This window comes from Hemiscyllium ocellatum, chromosome 7, assembly GCF_020745735.1.
Source record: "Hemiscyllium ocellatum isolate sHemOce1 chromosome 7, sHemOce1.pat.X.cur, whole genome shotgun sequence".
NCBI classification, from domain to species: Eukaryota; Metazoa; Chordata; class Chondrichthyes; order Orectolobiformes; family Hemiscylliidae; genus Hemiscyllium; species Hemiscyllium ocellatum.
Window position 1 is genome coordinate 27,288,269 of NC_083407.1, and position 14,394 is coordinate 27,302,662.

The 14,394-nt window shown below is 39.4% G+C and overlaps 1 protein-coding gene across 1 annotated transcript in view; it reads right to left on the reverse strand.

Annotated features, from left to right (window-relative positions):
* Positions 1 to 2,199: 2,199 nt before the first annotated feature.
* LOC132817400 (kinesin heavy chain) overlaps positions 2,200 to 14,394 on the reverse strand; it is a 199,648-nt gene continuing 187,453 nt past the window's right edge. The window contains exon 26 of the mRNA XM_060827824.1: positions 2,200 to 2,280. Within this exon, the coding sequence (XP_060683807.1) occupies position 2,280 (1 nt within the window). The 3' untranslated portion in view covers positions 2,200 to 2,279. The remainder of the gene's footprint in view (positions 2,281 to 14,394) is intronic.

Here is a 14,394-nt window from a genome sequence, read left to right on the forward strand (position 1 = left end):
GGCAATGCTGCCTAAAACCCCAATGATTGAAATAATCCACAGAGAACTTCAATGTCCATTTTGCTTACACTCACATCTTGAAGATGAGCTCCCCCTGAAATAAGAGGCAGGTGCCTGATGGAGAACTCTAAAAGGACATTGCTGCCTTAAATCCACTGGCAGTCAATTGCTAATGGCCTATTCAAACTAGTGGGAGAAGAATTTGAGCAATCCTCAAGTTGACTACAACAGAGAATTGATTTCCACGGTCTCCCAGTCTTTTAGACTTTGAATCAATCGGGACTTCCCTTCGAGCTCTGTAGACTAGTAAGAGCATAATAAATTGGAAGAAATTTGACATCATTCATCAATGCCTCTTGAGCTAGCATCCAAAACTGGTCTTTTCTCATACTCTCCAGGTCCTTGTAACGCATTCTTGTTTTAATTTGATTTCTTAACTTTATGGCTGGGTTAAAAAAAAATCTATTCAAAACTATAAAGCCCAAAGCCAATAAAATGCAAAAAACATGTTTCTTCAATGGACTGTATTACGTACTACATTTGGATCTGAATGGGAAAATTACAACTGTACCCATTTTTGTTTTGTTTTATATATCTCAGGCACAACAGCAGCAGGGATCAAAAGGGCACAGCTGAACTCTCCTGCTCTGAGTATATGTCATCTTACTAAAATCTGGGTGCTCATTGTGCCCAGTGTTAAATTTGGTATAAAATTCTGAGTTCGAGTGTAAAGAGCAATTCCAATGACATCAGGGCGAAAAATAAATAGAATTGTCCAGATCAACCAAACAGTGGCCACACTTCTCTAATATAAAGAGAATTAAAAGAATAAAAAACTGTACATCTGTCACGGTTGCAATGACTGTCTTTGATAAGGCTTAGATATTCCAGAGTTCTGACATGATGAACTGATTGGCTGATCAGCATCAAATTGCAGAAAGGATCCAACGTCAAATTAAAGATAGTCACTGCAAAAAGGTGTAGGTTTTGTTCAAAACTCAACATCAAAATCATCAAAAAAAACATCCGAGTAGTGATTATCAACAATCAAAATTAGATGTATGAAAACACTGGGAGGAAAATTATGAACATACAAAAATTAAGTACGTAAAGTGCAAACTTTAGTCAATGTGCAGTTCCCAAAGGATAGCTAGGAACATTTGGTCCACCATACTGACATAATACCTTAAATGGAGGCAGTTTTCTATTTTAAACACATTATAATAAAACATATGTAATAGACATTTAGAGGTTTGTTATTGCCTCACATGAAATTATGCCGTTTGTAAGACCAAACATTCTCAGGACACCAGTATACTCCCCACACTGAATCTACCTGTGTTCAAATGGCATGAAACCAGCAGCTGAGTTATGATAAACATCAACGGAAATACCCATGAGTGAACATACTTTAATTCACACAGTTTTGCTCTTCATTCAGAATGAGTCCTTATTTCTTCAGTAAGGTTAATGGCAGCTGACAGACTAAGTTCATCTTGAAGGTCTGAAGAGATTGTGTAGTTGGACAAATTTCATTTGCTTCCAGTTTTACAGTGTTACTTGCACGAGAATATAAACAGTTTCATTTACGAGTACTAAAGGCAGCCATGTTTTCTTCTGACCAAATTAAGGTCAATTTGCACTTTTGTATGTCCTTCTTCGAGACCTTCAGTTTTCCATTCTGACATTCTCAGTGATTCAAGTGAAGTGTAGAAATCAAACAATTTTAGCATAGGTAAGGGTTTGTAGATTTGTACTAAAAGGCATTCTGTTCCTGGTTCAATTTCTGTCCAAATAGTCCATTTTGATAACATACACTGACCAGGCTGCCTAATGCTGCCAAAGTGTTCTTTTTTTAATTAAGAAAAGTCCACAAGCACAAATTTGACCGTTTCCCTTCCTAAAATGTATAATTTAGCAGCAATGTTTGCCCACCCACAACCCAAAAATATAAAATAAAACATTTTATCATACAGAAAAATCAAACACACAATACAAGGGAATATTCTTCCTAAGACACTGCGTACAATGTATAATTTTAGCTTAGCACAGTCCTGGAAAAGGCTGGGAATTAATTTTCACGCACAAATACATTATATGATCCATGAGGCTAGGTGAAGTTGGATGAATGCAGTTCTATACATACTTATCTTGACCCAGGAAAAGCCAATGCACTATGACTACAGTTCCAAAGAATGTACTTGATTAGGTGAAGGGATCTTTTGAAGGGTTTACAAGTTGGTCTTGGGCCATTGATGCATGCTAGATTGAAGCCTCAATCTGGAAAACAAAGAAGTTCCCATTAGTTTGTGCAACATTTTATTTTACCAGCACAATTATCAATTCACTTCTGCAGATCTCAACTGGACTTAATTGGCGACCTTTTTCTTAAGTGAATGATAACATTGATTGTTTATGTACAGTCTGGTCCAGTTGGTAGTGCTCTTCCTTTCCTTAGAAGGTCAGGCGTCAATTGGAACTCCAAGTATTGACTATCCATTCTAGAACGACACTCAATACAATATTAAGGGAATACTGCAAGGCCAGAGGTTGTCTCCCACTGAAAGAGTTGCCAAACAAAGTTCCTCTCAGGTGATGGTAACAGATCCCATGGTCTGATTTGAAGTGTAAGGAGTCCTTCAGTTGTCCACCAAGATAAATTACATGAATTACACCATATCTACAGTTCAGAAACTGCACATTTGATCTGTGTCGATGTTCATACTCCAGAAGATCTTTGCCACTCAATATTTCTTCCCATTTTCCCTCTGTTCTACTTTCCCTCATCAACCTTCTTATGAAATTAGTCAAGTGTAGCTGTGTCTACCACTTCATAAAGTATCAAAATTCCTGTGTAAAACCATTGTTCTTACTTCCACAGCTTTTCTGCATTTACCTCTTCAAGATTTTTCTAAGTTTCAATTAGATCGCCTCTAATTCTCCTAAACTCCAGAGAGTACAGGCCCAAGTTTCTCAATCATCCCAACATCCCAGAAATCAATCTGGTGAACATCTGTCCAAGTTCACTGATCAGAAATGCACACCATACCTCAGGCACAGCCTAATCAGTGCTCCATATAATTGCATCATGTCTTCTTTGCTCCTGTACACAAGTCATCTTGCAGTAAAAGATAACATGCTGTTTAATTGCTTGCTGGATCTGTATTCTTGCTTTCAGTTATATTTGAGCAATGATGCCTTGAGACATCAACAAGATAGTTTAAGTTTATCTCAATGATACGAGAAAGTCTCCCCATCAGGCTATTTGTACAGGTCCTACCTGCCTTAGGACTGGTCTCAATGCCCCAGAAATCTTCCTTCCTAGATGGCTTGCTACCATTAGAATGCATTGTCTTTAGTCTCTGCCTTGTCAGATATCACTTGGTATCCTAAATCCACTTCTTGTTTATTTCCTATGATCTTCTACTAGGTTGATTAATAACCAATTTTTTTAAAACCTTTAAAACCCACAGGCAACAACAACATTCTCTCCTGCTCTCTCTGACACATTCAGCAATAATACATAATAATGACAAGCTCAGAATCTTTCCTACTTGATGATTTTCGGACAAGTTGAAGTTCCTCACCAATCCTGCCTTGTTCCTGATTCTCAAAATTTTCATCAAAGAGACATTGCTATGTTTTGCAGGACTCTGGAAAAATGCTGTCCTTTTCTTATTAAATACACCAAGCCAAGGAATTTCATCACATGATTGTTCCATTAGGTTGACTCAAGAATTTGGCTTTTGGCTACTTAATGAAAATAACAAATTTAAGTTGTGGTGATTTTGTCATTTTGATCTATTTGTTGGTGGGAAAAAAAATGAGTGTCAAGTTGCCTCTTTCAACAGCCCCAGTAGGTACTGAACACAATAGAAAAAAGAGTGAGAAAAGCCATTTCTTTAGTCACATGCAAGCATTAGCTATCTGTGAGTTCTAGGCTGTAATTAAATCTCAGGATTTTATTTTGGGTGGAGAAATAACAGCAAAGCAAAAATAGTTTCTGCCATTTACAGAATCACTTGAATTACAGGCTTGTTAACTACTGTTAGTCATTAACATTATCCAACAAGCTACACCAATTTTACAACATCTAAAAGACAAAAAGGCCAACCAGGTGGATAAAGACTATTATCACACAACACAAATCTTCTGCTGTCTGTAATAATGAATGTTTCTTTCAGATGTGCAGGCAATTACATACAACAACCTTAGTTTAAAATAACCAAAGCAGACGGTACTGCTGATTCAAGAACTGCACACTTTATAGCATTTTGTTAAAGGACAGATATAGATTGCAGGAAATTTAAAGCAGTTCCTTCTGCTTCTGTCGGTAGCAAGTTGCTTAATAATGGTCTTTCGAATTTTAGGAACAAGAACATTCGAAACATTTATTTCAAGTTATCTAAGTTGGCAAAGGGCAGAATTATATTTTGTTGTTAACAATGAAGTTAATTTGTTGCAGCGCATGGTTAATTTGAGCAATTGAACTGAAGTGTGCAAATGTAACTCAATTCCAATTTTTAAATCATACATTCCATCTGAGGATAAGGCTTAAAACTGAACAATGAGGTGGAGGGTCAGTTGACTAGAAAATGATGTAAAAAGTTTAAAAAGGGAAGGTTCAGCAGAAGTTATTAAAGTTCCAGAACAAGTAATTGGACAAAGTGTATGTAAAGACTTAGAAATCTGACTTTACATGCGCCAGATAAGAGGACAACTATGAGAAGGGGAGGGACTAGTCCACACAAAACTGAGGGTATTACACTCAAGTGCTCAAATTGTAAATGTAACAAGGTAAATAAGCTTGTAGCACAGATTGAAAGTGGTGGGTACAATGCTGTGGATATCACAAAGATGTGGCAGCAAAGGGATCAGAGCTAAGAACTAAATATCTAAAGATATTTATCAAAAAGACAGGCAGTTGGGCAGAAGGGGCATGGTTGCCTTGTTGGTAAGGAATGAAATTAAATCGATAGTGAGAAGTGATATAAAGTCGGAAGGCATGGAATCTGTGTGAGTAAAATAGAGGAAAAAAGACCCTGATGGGAGTTATGTACAGACCCCCTAGCAGTAGTCAGGATATGGTGCAGAAATTATATTAGGAGATAGGGAAAGCAAGTATTGAAGGCACTACTACAATGATCATGCAGGACTTCAATATGCAGGTGAATTGAGAAAGTCAGGTTGGTCGAGGATCTCAAGAAAAGGAATTTGTAGAATGTCTACGAGAATTTCTTTGGAGCAGCTTTTCATCGAGTCTACTGGAGAACACGCAATTCTGGATTGGGAGACATGTCATGAGGCAGACCTAATTAGGGAACTGAAGGTGAAGGAACCCTTTGCGGGCAGTGGTCATAATATGATATAATTCACCCTGCAGATGGAGAGGGAGAAACTGGAATCAAATTTAGCAGTTTTACAATTGAGTAAAGGTATCTACAAAGGCATGAAGGAGGAGCTGACCAAAGTTGTTTGGAAGGGAAACCTAGCAGAGAATACCAATGAAGCAGCAATGGCAGGAATTTCTAGGGGCAATTCAGCATAAATTTATCCCAAAGAAGAAGAAATCTCTTAAAGGGAGGTCAGGGCAACCATGAGTGACATGGGAAGTCAGGGACAGCATAAAAGCAAAAGCTATAATGGGGTGAAGTTTAGTTGGAAGCCAACGGATTGAGAAGCGTTTAAAAACCAGCAGAAGATAACTAAAAAGCAATAAAGAGCGAGAGGGTAAGCTAGCTAGTGACATAAAAGAAGATTGCAAGAATTGTTTTCTTAAAATAAAAGGTAGGAGAAAGGTGGGATTGGATGTTGGACCACTGGAAAACAAGGTGAGAGAAGTAATGTTGGGAACAAAGAAATTGCAGGGAAACTGAATAGGTACTTTGCATCAGTCGTCATGGTGGAAGTCACAAACAGCAAACAAGAACTTGAAGAGAGTCAGGGCAGAGGATGACAGTAGTGGCCATCACTAATGAGAAAGAACAGATGAACCAAAATCCGGAGATCAGAAAGAAATTATACAGGCATTGGCAGTAATCTTCCAGGAATCACTGAAGTCATGGAGGTTCCCAAAGGACTGGAAAAGGCTAATGTAACATTCCTCTTTTAAAAACAAAGGGGAAGTCAGGAAATTATAAGCTGTTTAGCCTGACCTCAACCATTGATAAGAATTTAGAGTGCATTATTAAGGATGAGATTGTGGCGTACTTGGAAGTGCCTGGTAAAATAGGGCTGAGTTAGCACAGCTTCATCATGGGGAGGTCACGCCAGACAAATCTCTTAGAATTCCTTAAGGAGGTAACAAGCAATTTAGATGAAGGAGAGCCCGTGGAAGGGATCTATTTGGATTTCCACAAGGCCATTAACAAGATGCCACACAGGAGGCTATTAAGTAAGGTAAGAGTCCAAGGTGTTAGGGTTAAGATACTGGCATGGATAAGGATTGGCTGACTGGTAGAATGCAGCAAGTAGGGCTATAGGGGTCTTTTGCAGGATGGCAGCAAGATACTAGAGGGGTTCTACAGGGCTCAGTGTTGGGACCACAACTATTCAAGTTATACATTAACAATTCATAAGAGGGAACTGAGGGCATTGTTGCTAAATATTTGCCAAGGATATAGCAATAGATGATGGGACAGATAGTTTTGAGGAAACTGGGATGCTGAAGGACTTTGACAGGCTAGGAGAATGGGCAGAGAAGTGTTAGGTGCAACACAGTATGGGAAAGTGTGAGATTTATGCATAATAGTAGGAAGAATAGAAGCCAAAGTTATTTTCTAAATGGGGAAAAGCTTTGGAAATCTGAAGTATAAAAGGACTTTGGAGCCCTGGTTCATGATTTTCTTCAGGTTAACAAGCAGGTTCAGTTTGTAGTTAGGAAGGCAAATGCATTTCATTTCAAAAGTGCTTGAATACAAGAACAGAGATGTACTACTCTAAGTGTGCACATACTAAATGGACTTCAGTAAGATGTTTGACAAGATTCCTCGTGGTAAACTGGTGAGCAAGGTTAGATCACATGGAATAGAGGGAGAACTAGCTATTTAAATACAGAACTGGCACAAAGGTAGAAGACAGAATGGTGGTGGAGGATTATTTTTCAGACTAGAGACCTGTGACCAGCAGTGTGCCACAAGGATCAGTGCTGGGTCCACTGCTTTTCATCATTTATATAAATTACTTAGATGTGAACATAGCAGATATGGTTAATTAGTTTGCAGGTGACACCAAAAATGGAGTTGTCATGGACGGCAAAGAAAGTTACCTCAGAATACAACAGGATCTTGATCAGAAGGGCCAATGGGCTGAGGAGTGGCAAATGGAATTTAATTTAGACAAATGTGCAGTACTGCATTTTGGAAAGGCAAATCAGGGCAGGACTTATACACTTAATGGTAAGGTCCTAGGCAGTGTTGTTGAACAAAAAGACCTTGGAATGCAGGCTTATAGTTCCTTGAAAGTGAAGTCACAGGTAGATAAGATAGTGATGAAGCTGTTTGGTATGCTTCCCTTTATAGAGCAATGCATTGATTATTGAAGTTGGGAAGTCATGTTGCAGCTATACAGGACATTGGCTAGGCCACCATTGGAATACTGCATGCAAATCTGGTCTCCCTGATACAGGACGGATGTTGTGAAATATGAAAAAGAGTTCAGTACAGATTTACAAGAATGTCACCAGGATTGGAGAGTTTCAGCTATAGGGAGACGCTGAATAGACTGGGACTATTTTCCCTGAAGTGTTGGAGGTGGAGGGGGGCCCTTATAGAGGTTTATAAAATCATGAGGAGCATGGATAGGGTAAATAGGCAAGGTCTTTTCCCTGGGGTGGGGGAGTCCAAAACTGGACGGCATAGGTTTAGGGTGCCACAAGGATCATAAAGGTATTTAAGAGGGATCTAGGAGGCAACCTGTTCACGCAGAGGGTGCTACATGTATGGAATGAACTGCCAGAAGAAGTGGTGGAGGCTGGTACAATTACAACATTTAAAAGGCATCTGGATGGGTATATGAATAGGAAGGGTTTAGAGGGCTCTGGGGCGAATGTGACTAGATTAGGTTAGGATATCTGGTCAGCATGGACGAGTTGGACCAAAGGGTCTGTTTCCGTTCTGTACATCTCTATGACTCAAATGTAGGCACTATCTGTGTAATGTAGGTCAGTGACAGTAGTTGGCGTATTCTTGGCTCCAGTCTCAAGGTGAAGGTTGTAAGCGAGCTCCACTCTGGTAAGGAGCTTCATGGAGATGGCGTGGGGTGTTGCATTGACCTCAGTTTGCACTTGTCTTGGGTCGATAGCCCATTGGTGAGGGTGGTGGCTGGCATGTCATCATGGAGCAGGCAAAGAATTACGACAAATTTCTGTGGGCAGCCGGATTTGTGGAGGACAATCCACAGTCTTTCACAGCTGACAGAGTTGAATACCCTTGTGAGGTGAAAGAAGGCCATGTCCAGAAGTTGTTGCTGTTCGCTGCACTTTTTCTGGAATGCTGCACTGAAACTCAGGAAGGAGATCTCCAGCTGCTGGAGAGAGGCACTTCAGGACGCTTCTCATGATGACCTTTTCCTGTAGAGGAGAGTACAGAAACCCCTCTGTAATTCTGACAGCTGGAGCCGTCTCCTTTCTCGAAGATGGTCACAATAACAGTCTCTCAGGGGTAGAGTCATAGAATTGTATAGGTATTGACTATGGTGCTTTTTAGGGTGGACTAGATACTGTGAACACTCTGTGGTTCTGGCATGTTGATCATCACCACGTGAGGCACTACCTGAGCTGGTCTTCCTTCTCAGCGTCTCTGAGCCCAGGACCACCCAGTCGCTTGCAACAATCTGTTTTGCAAAATCACCTCATCTAAAACTGTTCTTTTAAATTCTCCATCCATGTGCAAGAAGCATTATCAGGTCTGGTAAAGACATTTCAAATTTGATCATTTTGTTTATAAATCTGGACCATTGTCTGGTGGTAACAAAAAAAAACAAGCAAGAATTCTTGCTTTCCCGATAACTTAGATTGTTCAAATGTATTAGTGAAGTAATTCTGAAAATTGCTTCTGAACATTTCCCTTTCCAGGTGTGTATCAAATGCCACCTTGTGGTAATTGCAGGCATTATCATTTTACACACAATTTGAGCTCCTTTCCTGACAGCCTTCTCATACCATTAAAATAAATAATGGGGACATTGAAGTGTTTCAATATCAGCACTTTATGGAGGATGCTTGGCTGTTTGTATTTTTCTCTTAACTTTTCTGAAGTCACAAACCTGGGGAAAGGCCTCACTACAGAGGAGCAACTAGAGAGAGAACAAAAGATTAAAGATCATTTAAACATGGCTGTCTATATGTGGAACCAGAGGAGATTGGTGAGATACTAAACGAATAGTTCATATCAGTATTCACTATGTAGAAGGAAGTGGAAGTGAGGGGAACTTGGACAAATAAATAATGATGTCTTGAAAAGAGTTCATATTACAGAAGAGAAGGTACTGAAGGTCTTAAAATGCATAAAGGTAAATAAATTCCCAGGACCTGGTCAGGTATTTCCCGGAGGCTCTTGGGAAGGTAGGGAAGAGATTGCTGGACACCTTGCTGAGATATTTGTATCATTGTCAGCCATGGGTGAGAGCCAGAAGACTGGAATTGACGAGTGTAGTACCATTATTTTAAAAGGGTGAAAGGAAAAGCCAGATAACTATAGACCAGTGAGCTTGCTGTCAGTGCTGGGTAAGTTGGTAGAGGGGATTCTGAGGGACAGGAATTACATGCATTCAGAAAAGCAAGGACTGATTAAGTATAGTCAACAAGGCTTTGTGTGTGGGAAATCACGTCTCACTAGAGTATTTTGAAGAGGTGATAAAGATATTTGGTGAAGGCAGAGCAGTAGATGTTGTACGTATGCACTTCAGCAAAACATTCAATAAGGTATTGCACAGTAGACTGCTTAGTAAGGTTAGACCACATGGGATCCTGGGGAATTGGATACAAAATCAACTTGAAGTTCGAGGATAGTGTTCTAAGATTCCTTTTCACACTGGAGGCCTGTGACTAGTGGTGTGCCACAAGAATTGGTGCTGGGTCCACAGCTTTTCATTATTTATTTAAATGATTTAGATGTGAATATAACAGCCACAGTTAATAAATTTGCAGATGATGTAAAAATAGGCAGTGTAGTGAAGAAGATTATCTCAGAGTTGAATAGGCTGGGGAGTGGCAGATGGAGCTTAATTTACATAAATGTGAGGTGCTGCATTTTGTAAAGGCAAATCAGGGCAGGACTTATACATCTTATACATACAGTAGGGCCCTACGGAGTGTTGCCGAATGAAGAGACCTCGAGGTGTAAGTGCATAGTTCCTTGAAAGTAGGGTCACAAGTAGACAGGGAGGGAAAAGGCATCTGGCACATTTGCCTTCATTAGTCAGAACACTGAATATAGAAGTTGGGATGCAATGTCGGGGCTGTACAGGTCACTTTTAGAATAATGCATATAATTCTGGTCGCCCTTGTATCGGAAAGATGTTGTTAAACTTGAGAGAGTGCCAATAAGAGTTTACAAGGATGTTGCCAGGATTGGACAGTTTGAGATATAGGGAGAGGCTGAACAGGCTGGGACTCTTTTCCCTGGAGTGTCGAAAGCTGAGGGTTTATGTTATAGAAAATTTAAAAATTACAAGGGGTATGGTTAGGGTAACTAGCCAAAAGTAGGGATTTCCAAAACTAGAGGGCATAGGCTTAAGGTGAGAGGGGAAAGATTTAAAAAGGACCTAAGGGGAAACATTTTCAAATAGAAGATGGTGCATGTATGGAACAATCTACCAGAGGAAGTGATGGAGGCTGGTACAATTACAACATTTAAAAAGCATCTGGATGGATATATGAATAGGAAGGGTTTAGATGGGCCAAATGCTAGCAAATGGGACTAGGTTAATTTATAATATCTGGTGGTTGTGGATGAGTTAGACTGAAGGGTCTGTTTCTGTGCTGTAATAATCTGATTGCTCCATGAATTAATCTTCCTTCAGTCAGTGTCAGCAGATTTTCAGCATGAGGTGAATGTACGACATAAGCTTAGTCTCGTTTATATTTGCAGCCCACATGCATGCATATTCCTGCACTGCTACTGATGACAATCAGGAACGAGAGCATAGACAAATATTTACTCTCTCCAACCCCTACACTATTGACTCTTGCACTTTTGGCTTCTCTCCAGCGGATATTGACTGATTTGCCACAGGCTGCAATGGTGGCAGGGATTTGTTCTGCACCTGAATGCCAAGTACAAGCACAGCATAAAAACCCATCACAAATAATTCCAGAAGCAGGGACCAACTTCTCAAGCTTAGTGAAAGAGATGATACAAAGCCAGTTTGGATTGACCTAAATCAGAGAGAAGTTGATGCATATGTCAAATGGGTAGTACAGGCGGACTGAGTAGAATTATTTGAAGATGAATTGGATTAAGACTTGAGGGGGAAAGTGAGTAAATGAGAGATACTATTTTGAAGGAGTGGTCAGTTGGACTTCAGAGTCTTCTGGTCATGGAGTTTCATGTGTCCCTCCCTATGACTAGCCCATCTCCGCCAAATAATCATAGATATTCTGCAGGCAATGCAGGCTGCTTTCGTAATATTCCCATTAATGTAACCTATCCTTTATTCTGAAATGGGAACTGGATTACAATAACAAGATGGCATTAGAACTGACCTGAAGTAGTGAAGTTAATGTCCAGTCACAATGAATCACAATAAGCAGCCAATAATAGCAGTTACCAATTATTGGATGATGTGGATGAAAAGATTTTGACAAACTTTAAACTTCCAAATGGAACAATCCATTCACCAGCAAGTCAAACTGCCACTAGCTCCAGGAGTTTCGTATGTATTGGAATATTTAGGCATTATATTCATCAACAAAAACACAAACATTATGTAAGGCCAGCCATATTTACAAAATTAGCAAGTGAACTTCAACTATCTGTTACTAGAGATACTACGTGCACTACTTTTGTTTGGCTAAATTCAACACAAATGTTTGACATCAAGGTAATTATGACGTTAAGCAAACATTTAATGTCCACATTACAAATCAAATTGTTTCCAACTACTACATGAAGTATGTACAAGGTTTTCATTTGGAAGTCAAGGACACCATCTTGATAAAGTGGTGAACACATGCTTCACAAGTCCTGAACAGCTGCCAGCAACATCTGGAGCACTGAGATGATGATGATGTAGGTCAACGTTCAGTCCTGATTTGAAGCCACCACTAATACTTTTAAATAATCAGACTCCAACCAATGCCCACTTTAATTTCATACTGCACTTGACAGGGGGTTTTGAGAAGATGTCTAACTCAGGCTGAGGTTCTGGATAAATCCGATTTACCACCCCCTGAGAAAAAGAACAGGAAATGGCATCACCACAGGGAATGACATCACCAACCCAAAGAAACCCAAACATACAAATAGAAAGCAGGAATGATCAGTAATGCTTTGTCCAGAGGCTCACTGAAGATGTTACCTAATATGGTGACAAAATGTCTGAAAATGAACCGTCTAGCTCAGCGAGCAACCTACATCCAGCAGTTGACAACATCAAACTGACAGAACTATTCTCACCGGCACTAAATAATGAAGTTTTAAAAGACTTGCTGGTATGTTGCTGGCTTACATCTCCTGGCATCTGGAGCCATCTGTAATTTTGCAGTTTTCCATGCTTACCTAAAGTTCAAATACTCAATAGGCAGTGGTCCAGCAACCTTGACATGCTTTTTATTATTTAAAACCTTATGTTAAGAAATGTTTTTAGTCAAGGATGGTCTTGTAGGACCTCCTCTGGAAATGAAGCATTACTGGAAGAGAGGTCATGTACAGAAGGATAAGTTGCAGAAAGGGGGTAGCAAAAGAGAGGTTTAGACCATATCTGCGAAAGGTTTTCAGGAAGCAATTCTCCTGCATCCACTCCCAGTGCATGAGGTATCTTGTCTTGCAAAATATTGAGTGAAATCCAAAAGTTGCTGTAGCCACAATTGCAGCCTCAAAGCAAGTCAAGGAAAGTATTGCCTGCGACTGTCAAAATGACAGAGGCTCTTTATTTGTATGCTCTGGGATCTGTTAGAGATCTAAGCAACATCTCTCCATTTGCAATTGCACTGTGTACAAGAGGTTATTGATATCCTACATAAACATAAAACACTTTCATCAATATTTTTCTAGTCAAGCTGAGCAAATATAAAGGTTTGCACAGATTACATACTTCTCTATGATGAACATTAGTATTGACTAAAGAGCCTCATGAAACCTTAGCAATTTTTATGAACCAAAATGGACTGCAAAGAAGAATAACAGCATGTCATAAGCTCCCTCAAGAAACAGTTCTACTGCCTAAACTACAACAGAGACCTCCAATGCCCCAATAAAGTTGGAATTAAGATCTTTATGCAGCATACTACCAATCTGATCATTATGAGGAACAGCCCTTACTGTCAGCTCAAACAAAACTAGTGAAGAACTAGGCAAACTGAAAAGGTCCAATGTGAGGTGGAGGAACAGAAATAGTAGCTGCAACATTAAACAGTCTTTCCATCTCCCAATTTAATGTGATCAAATTACTCATCAGGGATATCAGTAACCCCAAAAATACATCATACTGTTCCCTTTCCACTTACATAGGTAAGTTATTTTTTATCTAGTATTTGCAATGTGGAAAGTTAATCTCAGTAAAAGATCCACTGTAGAAGGTTATTATAATATAACTGAATTCCATGCTAACTTTGAAAATGACATACTCCAGTTCTAAACAAAACCTGAGAAATGCTAATTACATACTTAGAAGGGAAGACCTCGTTAAGGTTTTTGTCTGATTTTTTCATGAGCTTCAGACATCACTGCTAAGGTCAGAATTTCTTGCCCATTCCTAACTGACCTTGAATTGCTGTGATTTGAATCTGTACACCCAGGATATTAGCCTGGGGTATTGATTACTAATCCAGTGACATTACCATTACATTGCTATTTCCCCACAAAAGATTAGGTAAATAGACTCAAAGGCATGGCAATAAATGATTGGTTGGGGACATTTAAAGAAGCAATTCAAGATGTTAAAGAGAATACATTCCCCTGAGAAGCAAACAAAAACAAAGGTAATCTCTCCCTGCCTCAGTAATGAAGTTAAAGTGAGTAATAGATTAAAAGAAGACACTTATAATGCAGCAAAAAATGAAGTATCGCTGAGAATTTGGGATGCTTTGGACACCAGCTAAAGGTCACCAAAAAATCAAGCCAGGGAAAATGTTAGAAAGTGAGATTAAATTAGTCAGCAATATAAAAACAGATTTTTGGAGCTTGAACAAGTATGTAAGGAGGAAAGTAGCTAAAGTTAATCTTGATCCCTTAG